Source organism: Corvus hawaiiensis, chromosome 2 (genome assembly GCF_020740725.1).
Source record: "Corvus hawaiiensis isolate bCorHaw1 chromosome 2, bCorHaw1.pri.cur, whole genome shotgun sequence".
Lineage (NCBI taxonomy): Eukaryota > Metazoa > Chordata > Aves > Passeriformes > Corvidae > Corvus > Corvus hawaiiensis.
Genome location: NC_063214.1, coordinates 33,227,273 through 33,245,282, shown reverse-complemented (window position 1 = coordinate 33,245,282; position 18,010 = coordinate 33,227,273). Strand labels below are relative to the sequence as shown.

Genomic DNA, 18,010 nt, shown 5'->3' with positions numbered 1-18,010 from the left:
TAAGTTTAAAAATAACCCATGCAATAACAAACAAAAAAAAAACCATTTAGCAGAAAAATCTTTCAGGCTGTATTTCCTCTGCATCAAGTAGTAACTAAAACCTCTTAGGCATTTTGACTAACCAAAACTGCATTACACATGAACACTTTTATCCCATCCCTGCTCAGGTTCAGTGTAGTTTCAGCCAGGCACCCTCAAGCGTCCTTCCTCCTTTTACCCTCAGAAACCCTCATGGTCCAACACCCAAAGCTACGCAGGATCTCAGTTCTCAGTAACCTCCTCTTTCTCCCAGATATGGGCTTTGGGGGAAGAGGTAGCAGGGAGGAACCTGACACACTTAAGGCAGCACAGAAGATGCACAGTGCAATGCAACCATTTACTGCCTTCAACAGTTTCCTCTCTTAACATTTTTTCTACCCTCTTGCCAACTGACTGCCTCCTCCACCTCCCGTAAGTCTTGCTTTCTGTCTTCCTTCATTTTCTGTTCCTCTTAACAGGATGAAACAAACGATAACATGGCATTAGCATCAAACTGCCATTACCACATCAGATGCTCCATTTGTGTTCTAGAACTTTCCCCTGCTTGTCATCCATCCTATCCACCTAACACTGTGAACAGAGATTGCCTCTCCTGTGTTTGCTCAACATGCTTCTTACTTAATCCTTATTCTCGTGTTTCCCCTTTAAACCCCTAGCAGTAAGCACAACTAACACAAAGTAACACCTGCAGCTTATTTCATTTGGCTTTGTGATTTTTCAACTGGATTGAAAAATTCTGGTCAGAACTATGAGCAATGCTTTTCCTACCAAGTGAGCAGTTACTCTGCATCCTCCCATCTGTCGAGCAGCGGAGCATGGTGCCCACCACACGGCCTCCCACTACGATGACGCGCACATCCTTGCCATGGGACTCCTTAACGTATTTTTGAAATAAGTAAGGGGCATCATGACGGATCAAATGGCTTAGGTCTGCCAAATGGTGTTTGTCTCGTGCCAGGAACACAGCTTTACCTGTATGGAGGAAAGAAATCGGCATGTTGAAAGCAGCAACCCATCTGAGCTGCATCAATGATTCAGCACATGAAAGTAAAACCTCTGACCAGCACGCTGCCCATTCTCACAGGCCCCATCTGCAGTTTATACCCATTTACAAATTCTTCCATGGACAACAGTGTTCCACTGATTCAGTGCTTTTAAGTGTTCAAGTACTGACAGAGCTGAGGAGATGTGAGTTGAAAAAAAAAAGAAAAAGAAAGAAGCAAGGAGAAAGAGAAAATCTTTAGATAAAGGAGGTGGTCTTGCAGTTTCAACTTCTTTTGGTACAAGCCCTTAGTGAGAGAAAAAAAGGAAGAAATACTTAAAGAGCAGCAGACATTTAATTAAAAGCAATTTTGTTCATTCAAGAGGACAGGACCCACAGCCTACGGCTTTGACACACAGGAACAAACAACATGAAACTGTTAAACACTGGGCAACTAAGAACTCTGAAGTCTCTCGTGTGTCACTGCAGAACCACCCACTTCTCCGTTAGGAAGTTCCTGAGAGCTGCTCTTCCCAATACTTAAAAGGACTCACAATTCAAGAATGAGGCTTGCAGTGGAACAACTACACTCAGAGGAAAATGTTCCACTCCACAGTACCCAAGACAATTTAGCAGAAGATTCCACAAGACATTAAATGAATGGAATATCCTACAACTGAAAAAAAACTTCTTTATAAATCACTAGCTTTTCTGCAAGCAAACATCTCTAGGACTTGGATTTTTTAACCTAAAGTAAGTCATTTTATTCCACTTCATTTCTAGACCACACCAAAGACTTCTTTGTTCTTTTCCAATTGTATTAATACTGGTTAAAGTCATTCCTAAAACAGACTCTACCACTTTCTATCTAATTTTTAGTCTCACAAGACTGCATCCCTTTCCGTCTTGATGTATCTACATTTCCCAACTCTTTTTCCCCTTTCTTAAGGGCTCTATGTCATATTAGATTTATGTTTTGCAATAAAGCTGCACACTTTCTCTTGGGGCAGAACTGTCATTCAATTATGTTATGATGTTAACAGAGTACAAAAATAAATTGATAAACTGCCCTCCTTAAGTAAGGGAACAGAAATGCAGCAGAAGCAGAACTAGGATAAATAATGTGTAAAAAATTTCAACAACTGCTCCTAAGCCCAACTACAGCAGCATCTGCTTAGAGAGGATTTAAGGTCTCCACAACACAACACACTGCTTGAGGAACATGGAATTTCTCATTACAGAGAAATGAGAATGTAAGCTTAAAATTCATGACAAGAAAAAAAACTCCATGTCCTTTCTCCCACTCCAAACTTCATCTCTCCTACAGGCAATTAATCCTACTGTATTCCTGAAATGGAATAGGAAGAATGATGCCTTGGAGGGGAACTACTTAGTTCTTGGGAATTATGCAACATCATGACATCTTGGCAAAACCAGGATTGGCCCATTTGCTGCAGCAGCAAACTGCGCAGAAAATGGGCCTAGAAAAGTATGACTTTTATTCATCAGCTAGTACCTATGACCATGTTTGCAAATTTATTTTAAATATAATCTTCCAATGGCTGCTCTTCAATTAATTTGAAAAAGTTTCCCCAACTCTCTTGATGCAAAAAGATATGTACTTTGCATAAATGCGCATTAAAATGCCTGGAATTTAAAGTGCTCTAAAGCAAACCTTGTACACAGATTTACAGGAATCCTGGCTAAAAAAGGGAGAAGGAAGCCAATAGCTGTAACTCTAAAATTATTCAGTAGATCTTCACAAGAGGCAGTGTCAAGTCAAATCTACTGTCTCAAATATTCCACAGCTGTCACATTCATCTTGCTGCAACATCAAACTCCACCTTGGCTTTAGAGCTCCACCCACACTTTAAAACCACAGTAACAGGTATTGCCGCCAACAGAAGCAGGTCTGATCTTCCTTAGCCCCAGCATTTTGCTCTCTTCCATTATATCACCACAAGCACTTGTGCAAGTAAGTGCTGAGTCATGTCAGGAATTAATCTGAGTAAAAATAATTTATCTAGATCCACTCAACATCAGTTCCTGAATCCATTTACTGCATGGGTACAGAAGTACTCATGCCAGCAGAACAGAAGCACCAGAGCAGTACAGAGTGGGAGCAAACCAATGGACAGAAAGAAGGAAGAAGTGGTGTCTTTTAGCTATGATTTTGTTTAAAGTAACTCCTGGTTTTGTACTTTAACTTCATTTTTAGTCTCTGTATTTCTAGTATTTATTAAATCGGTTTTAAAGCAGATTAAAACCAGAGCAACTTCCTCTGCAAATAACCTCTGAAATTGATTTAAACCTGGTTTCCTTTAGTAACCACTATCTAACAATAAATGAAGTTGATGTTTGTTTCATATTCAACACCTAAAACAAAAGACTAATAACAGAACAATTTAATGTGTAGCTGTGGTAATACCACTGACACTGTCAGAGGTATTTTTCTGAAAAACAGAGACCCAGTTTGACAAACAATACATAAAATTTTATTTAAATCAGAATCCTAATTATAGACAAAGTAGAGTAGGAAAAAGGTCACTGAATGAACTGAGATTTCATTTCTTACGCCTATTTAGAAACATCCCTAAAATCCATGTAGGCTTCTTTCAACTTCACGAAGGCCAGCCCATTATTCCAGTTCAAAGCTTTCCTCATATAAGTCACCAAAGCACCATAATTTTGAACTCTTTCCCCCCTACCTTTGCAAGACTGGGCTCTATTAAAACTGTTTCCCAGTGCTGCAGTCTATTCAACGTTCAGAATTCAAAGGGTGGCAGAATTTAGATGTATTGGAAAGAAGTCCAACACCCAACAGAAGACTTTCTTAACTATCAGTCCTTGATGAGACAAAATCTTGGAGTGCTGCTCAGAATACTCCTTGCCCTTGCCCCTGACCTCACACCCACCTCGATGACCCCGCGTGTTCTTCACCACCATAGGGAACTCCAGCACTTCCGCCTCATCAATCATTTTGGAAAAATTCTCATGACCACCTGGCAAAAAGAAAACCAACAACATTATGTGCCACCAGTCTGGTGTGGCCAAATTGGGGATGTAATTGCCATACATTCCTCCCACCCTTAGAGCTTAGATAATGCAGAAAAAACTATCAGTTAAGAGGACCTTGGTCATGGAGCATGATCAGACTTTGAAGGTGTTTGTGATGTATGGGATACTAACTCCTACTTCCTTTGGAATTGAAGACACAAGTTGACAAAGGCCTCTTGATCACAACCCGAGAAGGCTCAGTCTAATCTTCCAAATCCGAATGCCCCAATTCTACCATCTTGTTCCAGTTTATCCGTTTTACTTTATCAACTCCCATCTTTTCAAATGCCCAACAGGAAAATAGCAGACACATAACACTAGTAACAGCTCCATCCAAACTACTAACCAGGAAAGCAACATAGAATACAATTACAAGGCATAATCCAGAGAGCAGCAACAGACCTTGTCAGTCCACCTCCCCCCTTTTGAAGGCTTAAGTCTCCTGTATCTCATTCTCCCTATACCCTGAAGTAGTACTTCAACCTTTTAATCTCATTGCATCTGTAAGGACCTTAGAGAGTAGCTTTTAATGGCCACTCACACAATTATGGTTGATACTTCAAGGTTACTTGAGTTCAATTCAAAGAAGGCTGACCACAGCACAAGAAATACAGAAGAGAAAAGTCAGCAGACAAAGGAACGAGCCCCCTCTAACACATCGTGCAGTAAAGTGCAGAAGTCAAGCCAGGACTCTGGTCACAAAGCCAGCAGCAGCCATCACGACCCTGCCATGGAGTTTAATGCATGTCATGGAGTAACATGTCATTCAGCACATCCGGCTTTACTTGGCAAAGTCAGCTCTCACCGACAACTTGATACTAGTGGTTTAAAATAAACAAAAAGAAAAAAGAAAAAAAGAAAAGAAACTCATGTTTCTGTCAAATTCCAAAGGCAGGCACTAACAGAAGTGGGAGGGAGTTATAATCAAACAGGTATGTTCTGCAATTATTCAGCATCATTCATGGTCTCCCCTTCCCCCAAAAAATTAAAAACTCATTCCTTACTCAACGAGTTAGAGCAACCACATGTATAAAGAAAGGGTATGTTTCTTCTCAAATGCGTTTTCACGGTAATTGATAGTAATAGTAATTCATAGTAATTGATAGAAAGCCATGTTTTTGTTTTTGTCTATTTTTTTCTCATTTTGTCAAGTTCCCATTACGAAAGCCTATTGATGCAATCACACGAAGGGGAGAAAAGCACTGGTATTTTCCCAGAAGGAAAGGAAGGTTGAGAGGTATCTTCAGTTCTTTAATAGATTGTAATTAAAAGCAGAAATAGCATCAGGTTAGAAATACCATCAGACAAATGGTTCCTCTAATCTAGCACTCTGTCAGGAACCAGTGATACCAGAGATTCCAGAGGCAAGCACAATAAGCAATAATTAACTGTTTTTGTGGGAAACAAAGCCCAAACTATTGTCAAAAGGTGAACACAAGGGCTTGTACTCTTTGCTACTCTTGTCTTTTCACAGAAACTAGTGTATTTGTAGACCCTTTTATTCATATAAGAGTTTAATCTACTTTCAGGTTGTACCACAGTCTAGTTCTCTGTAATACCCATGACATTTAGTACCCCAAGCTCTTGTCTGTTGATTTGGGCAATTGGAAAAGAACAGAAAGTATTATAGCACTAATTGCCAAAGTCAGTTGCTTGGAAGGATGGGGTACAGTTCAAGTACTCTTTTCAAAGCATCACATGCTGATCGACAAAGATAAAACCAGAATCTGGGTGTCACAACTTTAACTTCCTTTTCTGGTTACCCAACACTTAGCTGTGGAACTGGCCTCATGCTACTTAAATTTCTATGGATTTCCAAAACTTGACTCATATCTTTCGCACTGCAAAAGCATAAGCTGTCTAGGCAACTATGCTATCCTTTTGATCCAACAGCCTTACCATATGAAAAAGTGTCTGGAAGAGGCACACCATGGCCAGCAAGTTCTTGAAACGTCCAGAACTTGTTGACACAGTTGAGGATGGCTTGAGGACGATTCATCAATCGACAGCCCATCTTCTCTAGGTGGCGAAGGACTGTGATGTCGCTGTCACTCTGGACCCAAGGTGTTGGGACACGCACAACCACCACTTGTGGGTAAGCAGTAATGAGCTCCCCTTTCACCCGGAGACCTAAAGAAGGAAGAGAAAAACATCCCAGTCTTAAGTCATAAGGTCTCCAGGAGAAGGTAAACAGGCAAAGAAATACTGCACTATCTGTGATCACAGAGATACCAGACTTCAACAGTGAGTGTTAAAGCAGCACAACTCTCCCTAGCATGCATCTTGTCAGCTGTACTGTTTCATACATGTCACTCTTAACTCACCTAAAGGACTAAGGAAAAACCAGACTTAATCAGGGCACATCAGTCTTGGGCTCCTTCCCAGGGTGAAGGACATTTTTTTATAGATTGACACACCTTCCTTTCTACGGGTGTAAGATGCACACTACACTCACATCAGCTGTATCAATAGCTCAGGAGGTTCCTGCCTCCCACCGCTGGTTCTTGCCTACAGGATGCAGTTCATACCTTTCCCAGTCCCAGCGGTATTGATCCCTCTGTTTGTGGTATCACGTTACACAAATATTGCCAAAGTAACAGAGACTAGATACGATCCTTAAAAAAACACAAAAAACCAGCAGTATTTTTAACAGGTAATTTCAACAATCTGATTTATATTAAATAACTACTCAGAAATAACTTTATCAGCTAACAGGGAAGCACCCTGTGACAAAGGCAGGAACTAGAAGAAAGCCAGCTTTGTCACCAAGATCAATATATTACTTAATCATGACCTATAGTTTTACAGGCTAATTCTCTGAAAAAGAAACACTGAAAGACAAGCTGCAGGAATAGGAATATGACAGGATTGGACGGGAAGGCATCAAGCTCAATGGAGACAGTCTGGCATCTGAGGATGGGAAAAGACAAACAAGATTTGATATTCACTTTATTTGCCTTATGTTCAAAGCAAAACTTTATGACTTCAGCATAAAATTCTCAGCTCACACTGCTGTCAGCACCTTAAGGGTTACAAAACAAAAGGTGAGCTGAGAAATCACAGTGCATCTGCATTTTGTGCCTACCAAAGGCCAGTTGTAACTATTGAGATCTATCCAAATTTTATTACCTGATAACTCTATTTCAAAGACGTTACTTTACAAATACGGACTTGTATCTACTCTACCTAGAGGCACAGACTGCCAGGCAATATATGTCATTTCAAGGTGCATTAGAATTAATTGGGGGGGAGTTGGAAAGGAAGGGGGTGAGAAGAAGGGGTGGTTTCCCCTCTCTGTACTTCCTTTTTTTCTTTTTTTCTCCCAACCTGTTCAAGTACTTCAAAATACAAGGATATATTTTAGAGCTTGCATTAAATATAATGAAGCAACCACCTAACTCCCAAAATGGAAGTTGAAATGTGCTGCCCAGTCCTCAGGAGAACACAGAACCACGCTCTGGAAAGGCCAAAACAGAGCCATATCCAATACAAATCCCTTTTTCCAATCCCCACAGCCATAATTGCACAGAGATGAGCAAACATAAGCAGACGGGTGCTCTGGCTGCTCACCTCATTAGCACCAAGCACTGCCGCATTGCAGCTGACATGACTCGCGTGTTTAAGCAAGCAGGCTTCAGACACACACACACACCCCATTTTAGAGAGGCATCTCAAGCAAGATTAAAAACAAGACACTGCTACAAACCTAAGCAGACTGTGAACAGCACAAAATGGACTACCATCTCCTTTAGCCAAAAAAGGAGTACAGATTCAGCAAGCAAAAGATTTTTTACTCATTAGTCAGATTCCACCTTACACATGTATTTTTCCATTTAGGTGCATGCCCAATTACACCCACTTTTTGCCAATGTAATTGCATGCATGTCCTGATCCACGTGCAAGCTGTGCAACAATCATTTTAAAAAGGACTGCATTTTCTACACAGCCCCAAAATTGCCACCGTTATCTGTGTTGTGAACCAAAACGACACAGTTTTCCAATTCATAATCTCTCAGTCTATTCTGTTGTTTTGCTTTAAAGTCACGCCACATGCTGAAGTTTTGCACCATGGAGTCTGAAAAAGAAAAACAGCAGTTTGAGGAGATGTGTTTGCCTCACCTGGAATTCTCCTGAATACCTGTGCTAGACTTGACTATCAGACTGGTGTAAATTTAGTCAGGCCACCATCCCCCTTGAAGTGACTTTGGAAGTACAATGATTTATCAACAGAACAGTCTGAGCTTTTGTTCCAGATTCAGTCATATTCTCTGGTCTGGATACTGTTCTCCCCAGAACAAAAAAATATTCTCTCCCCTTACAGAAGGCAGTTTACAAACAAAAAGAAGAGCTACTCAATGAAATGTATAATTTGAACCACTACTACTGACATGCGCCATAAAAATTAGCTGCAGTCTCCCAGCAACACAGTGCTGCAAACAGAAGCAGCTTTATTACAGTAAAAAGGAGAGGCAGATTCTGCCATTTTGGAACAAGCATGCATTCAGCATTCCATCTGAGACCCATCAGTTAACAATCAGGTTAATGGTCACTACTGCCAAGTGGGCTGATAAAATAATATTTATTCACTATCATGCACTGAAAGCAGTAACACAGAAGATATTAATGCATATGGTTAATTTTTTTCCAAAGAATCGATTCATGAATGCAAAGAGGAATAAGGGGAAAAAAGACTACGGAGATGTCACTTAAAGAGTGGTTAAGAGGTAATCCTTTTTTTTTTTTTAACCATAGATAGCGCTAAGTTGAAAGAGACCCACAAGGCTCATCATGTCCAACTCCTAGCGCTGCACAGAACACCCCAATAATCACACCATGTATCCAAGAGCATTGTCCAAATACTTTCTGAACTCTGTCAGGCTTGGTGATGTGACCACTTTCTTGGGGAGCTTGTTCCAGTGACCAACCATCCTCTGGGTGAAGAACCTTCTTCTAATATCCAACCTAAACCTCCCCTGACTCAGCTTCAGGCCATTTCCTCAGGTCCTGTCACTGGTCACAAGAGAGAAGAGAGCCTGGCCCTCTGCTTCCCCTCATGAGGAAGCTACAGACCACTCAAGGTCTTCCCTCAGCCTCCTCTTCTCCAGGCTGAACAAACCAAGTGACCTTTTTCACAGTATGGCACACAAAACTGCAGACAGCTGAGATGAACCCTCTTTTCTTTGCAGTAATAGAGCCTGATCCCAAAACAGTAATAGCAGGTTACACTCACGCCCGTGGACAATGAACCGACCTCACAAACACACAGCAGGCAGACGCTCAGATCATACACAAATACCCTGACAAATTACAAGCTGGTCCATTTGTTGGCTTTTTCAGTGGATACCCACGACATTGCAGACACAGCAAAGAGACAGCTAAACAGTCCTTTGAAGTATCAATACTATAAGCCAGGAAAGGGACATTTCAAGCTTATCCAATACTACCAACTTTCTCATCATGTAACAACCATTTTACCAGTGCCTGAGGAACAATTTCTTAAGTTAGCATAAAATATTTGGGTATTCTTTGGTTCTATGATGTAAAGACTCCTGAGTTGGAACATCACACAATAAAAACAGATGTAAACCCTGCTCTTGAACAAGACCTATTCTTTCACTCCGTTCCAGCTGTCTTTGTTCTTCCTCTGCAAGACAAAATTCTCCAAAATGGAACATGGTACATCTGTAACATTATACACCAATCATCCCAGTATTCAGACAAAGTACAAATGGAATTTTTGCAACGTGAATTGTAATCACCTGGGAATTAACTTGACCAGTTACGCCATATCCGTCAAAGTCAAGTTTCTCCCAAAAACAGCTCAAAGTAGCACATGATAGAACTGAGTGGGTACATGCATGATTATTCATCAGTTGGCCCAACCAGTCCTCCTGCTTTTCACTCCCAAAGAACAGCAGGCAAACTTAAAATGCAAAGCAGCTGGTCTCTGCTAAAAAGGATTATTTTGACCCAAACAGGTAGAAGCCATCACACAGACCTGTGAAAACCACAGAAAACAGACAGAGGATTAAACTGTACCGAAGACAGAAGAAAGAGGCAGAGATGATTTACTGCTGTTACCTGTAAGATCAGAAGATACATATCTATACCCTTATAAAGTTCCTGAGACACTAACCTCCAACATGGAAGAGCCTATTTTCATAGTAAGGCACTAAGGATGACAGCTGCCTCTCAGAAACCTGATTTAGTACAAATTTAGGGTGGACGCACATACTTTGGAAAAAAACCCACAATGATGCCATTATGGATGGCTAAAAAGGATCAAGATTTCAAGCAACTATGTGTGGCTTCTGAACATTTTAATTCACATTCAAGCAGTATTTTAAATTGCTTACATTTTTGAAACTCATTATATTCAGTTTTCAGCCTACACAAATCCCTTCCAATCTCTAGAAGAATCATTCATCAGCAGATTAGTAACTACTGCAAAGCAATATCTCATGTCCAGTTTGCATGTTACAAACAACTGTACTTTTAGCTGAAACAACGCAAATGTTTTCACAGAAAGAACGTAGTTTCAGAAGGTAAGTCTAAAAACTCAAAGACTGCAAGGACATAAAAAATAATTTCAGATGCTTTATATATCTTGATTTAGCAAACATCAGACACTTTTAACAAAAGATTAAACCTTAGTAATATTAAATAAGTTTGTAAAAGACCAAGCTTTTCACTGTGCCTGAAGACAGCTGGTAAACTGCCTTGCTACTCATGGAAGCTCACGACCTATCAAGCAACATTTCTGATCAAACAGATCAAAAAAGCAGGAATGATGCACAAAAGGTGGGTTTGCCAAAACTCCCTATGCAGTGCTGCCATGCATTCAGTAACCTAAAACATTCCAGTCATTGCCTTCTTTCAAATTGACTTCCAAATGTATACATTTCACAGAATTTGTCTCAGAACCGTGTGACTATGAGAAGTGCCCAAATACGACAACAAAGTTAATTATTCCAGGTACAACATGGGTAACTATGCAAAGAATCCTCACTGTGTGGCCTCAGCTGCCACAGGCTGCCATTTCATCTTCAGTGACTACCTCTGTCTTTAGCGAAACGCCTAATAAATACCAGCTCTCTGAAATACATAAGTAAAACAAAGCAGGAAAAAAGTGTTTCAGTATTCAGCCAGATCCTGTATGTGGAGCACTTTTTCTAACAGGCATTCCAACATATAAGTGGAATAACAGTTGGTCATTGTGCATGCAGCATTACAAAAAATAAAATCTGAACCAAATTTCACAAGCACAAAATATACACCAGCTCCCACCACATTCCCAACAGGAGCTAGCAGGGTCTGGGAACTTCTAGATATATTTCTAGATATATTACCCAGATTTTTCCTCAGAGATCTGTATGCTACCCTGAAAGTCTCCAGCTCTCAGAACTTTGTTACACAAATTTATTCATCCACCCATCCATGGAGTTGCTAACGTTTCCCAAATGAACAGTCACTCAGCAAGCAGGCTATAATGAATTCAACTCAGTCAGCTGGGAAAAGCAGGCAAGACTTCTATCACACAAACCTTTCCTCGTATTTTGACGACATTACATCCTGCTACTTGCTCTTCACAATTCATCAGTTGTTCTCACAGGCATCACTGAATTTTGATACAAGCCTGGACTCACTCCTGGTCTCAAATCAGTGCATTCCTATTTCTGGTTCATTTGTCCTTCCAATATCTGTCACCCACAAGACACTGCATAATATTTGCATTAAATCATTATAAAGTGTTTAATAATTACTTACAGTTTACTTGCAGGGAATTAAATGTGTTTCGCCCTAATTGCCATGTAAAAGCAAGCTTACAGCTCAAAAGGGAGGTATCCCAAACTTTAATAGCAGATTACTGCAATAACAAGTTATACATTCTCTCACCAAACTCAACCACAACTAAATCTCTAAAATTTTTAAAACTCAGCATACTTCAAACATACATTCTGCCAAGACTGTGGCAGAATTTAGGAATAATTAACAGAAGTAGAATTAACATTAACCAAATACTACTCTATACCTCAAAAGCTTGCTCCTATATTGATTTATGTATCTATCTTATAACCCAACTCTAAATAACATAAAATTCCCTGAAACTGGGTGATAAACATTTTTTTTTCAACTTCCTTTTTCAAACCTTGTTTGAAAAATGTAACTTCATTGAAATATGTAAGTATTTTGGAGCAATTGGCAGTTCCTGGGGGTTTTGCCAAAGACAGAGGTAGTCACTAAAGTTAAATTCCTCTTCTGAGAAGTGGCTTCTTGTGGCAGCTGTATGCTAGATAAAGTATCACACTTTAAATGCAATTTTATTTGAACCAGAACTTAACCTCTGAAAAGCAGCTAAGCACTGAAATTTTAGAGAACCACCAATTTATTAACACAAAACTGAACTTCCCCCTTTGAAGTTGCCCAGGAATTTTCTCTGTACCACTTATCACCTGACAGCCACAGTTTATTAGTCTGAACATTAAGTTGTCAAAATTCTCAAAAATTTCACTGCCATGTAAAAGTCTCTTTGATATCTAGTATTACCAAGCTATTTTTTACTCTAGTGCCCACAGAAACAGACTGCTACAATAGTTCTTGCTGGGTGTTTTAAGTTCGTATTCTCTCCCTTCCTATCCTACTCACTAGTTTTTTCAAATCCAATTAAGAAGTGCTAACATTCAACTCCTTGTGCTTAATATGACCTCACTCCTCCCTACAGAAACTTAACCAGAAAGGCTTTCCCACCAAAATACACTTCCATAGCTCAGCAATTCCAAGGAAATCGCACAGAGCAGAGACAAAACTGATCTCTCTAGAACAGTACTATGCCACCATATTCTGAAAAAAAAGTATTTTGGAAACCAGGAGCTGTATATTTAGCAAGGCCTTATGATGAAACCTTTATCTAAAACCACTGCTCAGCACAGATCACACTTCAAAAGCAGACATCCGTTTATAATCCAGACATCATATTTTTGTTTCTATGTGGTTTAGGTGAGGCCTGTTGTATCTCATTAGGATTTTTGTACAACAGTTCCACCAGGTGATCTCAGAACATTCCTGGGTCAACTAAGTATGCCTGACAGTGTTTTAGAAGTCTAAAGCATCCTCAACTGAGAAAACACCCACTTGTAGCAGGTATCTGTCCTGCATCATCTATCCAGAGCTCACCAACACTGAGAGCCTTAGAAATAACAAGTTCTGGAATCTCCTTCCCAACTCAAATGCCGAAAGTCATAAACAATCCCATCCTAAAAAGCAACTCTTCAGTGTTACAGAACAAGAACAGAATCAAAAAATCATTAAGGCTGTAAAAATCCTCTAAGATCAAGTCCAACCATTAACCTAACATTGCTAAATATATGTAAACAAACCTTACTGTAAACTTACTCCACTCTTAACACTCACTCAGTCTTTCCCATGTTTTACATGCGCTGTTTCTGCTCATTTTGAATAGCAGGTGAAGAAAAAAAGTTAAGGATACACCTGAAAAACAAAAGCGTGATTGGAAAGATCTTTCCAAAAGTAGAAAGAAATCCCAAGGAAGATTTCAAGCAACACAAAACGGGTTCTCCTCCCATCTGAGAAGAATCTACATTTTTTCATGTACTATCAAAAAACTACTAAATACCTTTAAAATGCCTAACATAAAGCACCTCATCTCTCTCTGCTACCAAACAATACCTTCTTACATCAGGAGATGCCCTTTTTTTACTTAAGCAAAGTGCTGAAGCAAAGTGGACAAGTATCCAACATGAGTTTTCAATTTGTAATGAAGGCACAGATTATTCATAGCTGTCTCCCATAACAGAAAAGACACCTAGAAGAATATCTTCACTGTCAGAAACTTTTAATAAATTATATCAAACTCCCTGTCCTTTCCAATTTTTCCTAAATATGTTTAGCTGAGCCTGAATTCTGGGGAATGGAAAGATCCTCTCAGTTTATTGTTTTGACCTGTCACTGCAGTCTAAGGCCTTCCTAGTCAAAACTGCATCAAATTTATGAATTGGAAGCACTTATTTTGGAAACAAATGCATCCTTCTTAAAGGAAGGAATTTAGCTGTAGTATTTTGGGAAAAAAATTGCATTAAAACCGACTCTAAAGGTTGCAGAGATAACATCAATTCCTGCCAACTGGGAGAGTCTGTTTCTGTGGGAGTTTTTTAGTGTGTCAGAGAAAAACTTGTACTTGACTTGGACATGTAGTATACAACAGTGTCAAGTGTTATCATGAGTACAGTATTTTCCTACACAAACATCTTCACCCCCCTAAAAAAGCTGTTCTAGACCAAAAGCTATAACCCAAAATGTCTTAGTTTTGACAGACATTAACACAAAACCATACACAAATCAAAGCTAGAGAAGAAAGAATTCCATTTTTCCCACACTTCTGTAAGCACACTCACTGAGTATGTCTCCTCTTTCTGGCTTTAGAGGGTTAAAACTGCACTGCAGTAGCTGTACACATGCTTCATGACCACACTGTTATGAAAATACAGATATAACACCACAGTATTATTTCTCACCTGATCTGGATGGACAAGCTTCCACCTAGTCACAAAAACATGTCAACTAATTAAGATACTTACTTAGTATCCCTAATTAATACACTCCATACAATCTATAACTTCCTTCTTAAAAGAAAATGTTCCTCACTATTACACAGGTACACAGTCCTTCCAACCAGTCCAGTCAAATAAAAATATCATGTAGTGGTAGTACTGTACTCACAGATAGCTGGCTAAAGCAAGTAGAACGGACATCCCCCCCTGTCAGCTTGTTCTGACCTTTGAAGGCAACACATTTAAGAGATCAGACAATCTAGATCTAGACTGCAAGGGTAATTCTGAGTTTACCAATCCCTGCAAGCTTTCTTTATAAAGTATCTTTATAAACACTTACTCTACACTACAAATTCTAAAGCTCTCTTGCCTTTCCTGAAATAATCACCCGCCCAATTTACAAAGAAACAAAAATCACTAAAGGGCTACAGTTCTCATCACAAACAAGTCAATGGCAGAGAAGAGAAACAAAAGCTTTTTTACTGCTTCGGGTATGACAAGTCTCCTTAGTTCATTTATCTCTTCCACAGCTTCCTCGAAGAATCCCCTTTAAATATTTGCAGATTACATTTTTCTTCAAGTTCTTCCACTTTACAGCAACGCAATCACAGAATTTCATTACCAAATGCTACTCTTGATCTGTTCTTAGTAACTGAATTGCAATTTACATTCATTCCTAGACTCTGCCTCTAACAACTTAAAAAGATTAAAAACTATGAAAGGAAAAGGTTTAACAGCATGATATGAACCTTGGAAGACTCAAGCAAGAAAGAGGAAGAAATGAGTGCCTCTTTAGAAATTCCTGTGTTGGAAAAAGCACTCGCATAAGGTTGTGATTCTAAGGCAATTTAAGTCACTGTTGCTGCCAACAGTTTTACTCTCCAGCTCCATGCAATCCTATGGTGGCATGCAGTGCCACCCACTCCCTGTCACTCATACACAGACCCACTGGTGAGCTGGTAAGCTTCCTACACCAGCAGGAAACTCTTCTGTTCTGTTGTGGAATTCAATTTCTGCAGGTATTGCAAGCTGAACAAGCTCACTGTAGGATCTGATCAATCCAGGTGTCAACTGCAACAGAGAAACCTGGATCACAGCAATGACAGCAAGGATCTGAACAGTTTAAACTGTCAGGATAGTGATGTTTTGAGACTGTAGAATTCTCTATAGTGAGGTGGGTGTGTTTCTGCATTTACAACTCGATGGTCACTATGCTAGCCCAGCCTCCAACTTTGTAAAAACAAACCAATCAGACCAATTTCTGTTTCTCCAACTCCGGTCCTCCTGACCTATGCAGATAATACATTCTCCAGTGGCTTCCACTCTCTCAGGCTAAGAAAAATTTGCAGCAAAACTGCTACAAAGGCCCAGCTGCCAGAGTTGTTCAAGCAGGACTAACAATTACAAGCAATAAGACATGCAGTTTACATGTACAGTATCCTTTTTGCCTGCAACCACTGAACTTACTCAACTCAAAGCATCCACAAAGGGCATGCACTTTCAGAATCCTGCCTCACCTTTAGTCCCAAGTATGTAAGGAGGAGTGCACAAAGAACCATTTCAGTCTTAGGCCAGAATGATCCTGGGAAGACTGACAGAAAAATCAAAAGGAAGCACGATATGAACACACACATCTCACAAATTTCCAGTCAATACTAAGATATTTCTACCTTTTTACCTGCACTTACACCATGACTTCAATGCATAATCTCTCCTCAGTTGGCAGCTGGATAGTTTGCATGCCTGAGGTACTGTGGTGAATGGATAAAGGCTCCTTTAGAAGGACGGGCTGTGAATATGAGAAGGGTTTGTGCTCCACACAAGGGAGGAGATCACAGGCATACAGCTCTGCTTCGGAGCGCACAGAGCAAGACAAGAGCCCAGGAACTGATACAGCATGCTAACACATTGTGACCATGTATTTGGACCACCCACTCCATGAGGGTGGTCTAACTTTGTGTCAGACTGCCCTGAGAGGCTGTGGAAGCTTCATCCTTGGAGATATTCAAAACCTGACTTGATATACCCCAAGCAACCTGATCTAACTTCAGAGCTGGATCCAGCTTTCAAGTTGGCCGCGTGACTAGAAGGTTGGTCCAGATGGCTTTTAAAGATCCCTTTGAAACTCAATTATCCCTGTGATTCTCTGGGGCCTTCTCCTGCAGTATGCCTGGCTTCTTAAATTATTTATTGTTATGCCTGGCTGTAACAATAGGTTGCTTGCTCCACAATGTCCTGTTTCACAACTCAGACTAGATCTGTGTGTTCACTGGGCAACATCCTTCCTTTTTTTCACATTATCAAGATCATCTGACAAGTTCTTACAGTCATCAAAAATTAAAAATCAAGTTCTTCATGACGGAAGTGGAAAGTGCTTTTATAGGTTTGACGGTTGCAGCAGGGAGACAGGATCCAAGGCCTGATTCCCTGACCACAAGGAAACTTGGGAAGAGATCAAAGAAGAAATTTAATATATGGTAAAGGCAAACCCTGTCTGGAAAGCAAAGTAACAAAGGGGGAAAAGAAGTTGTGAAGCTTTTAATGTTAAGCTCTAAAGAAACAATTGAAGAGCCATCGCACACCATCATTTCATTTTCTTGGTGGAAGTAGTCATCCAACAAGACAGGGCTTCACAGAAAGATGTAGGTGCAGAAAATCATCAGGGGCACAAAGGGTAGTCCCCTTTAGGTCCTGAGTTAAGTTTGAATCTAGTTTTGTGGAACAAAAGCTACTTCAAACCTTTAAATGATTTTCAAGGTACTTACCAAAAGTCTGTCACACTGGGAATAAGCAGAGATGGACTGCACTCCAAACAAAAGAGAGTTAAACCTTTAAGCTGAACCTACAGGATATTCCTGAATGTTGCCTGAGTCAGGGAAACAAAGACACATAGTAACACTAGCAGAACACGGTAGGGCCTCTTCTGATATTAACAACCACCTTCACTCTGAAGAAAAAGGCATGATATAGGAAAGAAAGCTGCCCCACAACATGGAGAGACAAGATTTGCATGGCTCTGCTTTCTAATACAGTGTGGTTGGTGCAGGGAATCCTGAAGCTCCCAAAAAATAATTTGATGATCATAACAAGCAGCTGCCTCTGCTGTGGCAGGCTCAGCCAGGCTCACTAGTGCTCCCTTCATACTTCCTATTAAGAAAAGTCTCAACTCAAAGCAGGGCATCCTGCCTGACCACAGAACTAAGAATGTAGCTCACCCTGGGACGTCTGTTCTTCATCCAGGAACAGAAAGCCCAACACTTCATGTTGATATCCAAAAGTAATATATTACTTTTTTAATATATATGAATATATCCTTAACCATGAAAAACAGCCTGCAAGGCACCTCATAAAATATGAAATATAA

At 40.0% G+C, this 18,010-nt stretch overlaps 1 protein-coding gene across 13 annotated transcripts in view; it reads right to left on the bottom strand.

Annotated features, from left to right (window-relative positions):
- RIMKLB (ribosomal modification protein rimK like family member B) overlaps positions 1-18,010 on the bottom strand; it is a 51,254-nt gene that overhangs the window by 12,249 nt on the left and 20,995 nt on the right. For 10 of the 13 annotated variants that reach the window (XR_007201548.1, XR_007201546.1, XR_007201545.1 and 7 more), the window contains 4 exons: positions 8,040-8,153; positions 5,978-6,208; positions 3,937-4,023; positions 808-1,011 (listed from right to left, as the gene is read on the bottom strand). Coding sequence is in view for 7 of the 13 variants with exons in the window: in XM_048294277.1 (XP_048150234.1) it covers positions 808-1,011; positions 3,937-4,023; positions 5,978-6,208; positions 8,040-8,153 (636 nt within the window). In the remaining 6 variants the exon portion in view is untranslated. Of the gene's footprint in view, positions 1-807; positions 1,012-3,936; positions 4,024-5,977; positions 6,209-8,039; positions 8,154-9,837; positions 10,070-18,010 lie in introns of those variants that run through there. The other 3 variants (XM_048294280.1, XM_048294278.1, XM_048294279.1) reach the window with 3 other exon arrangements.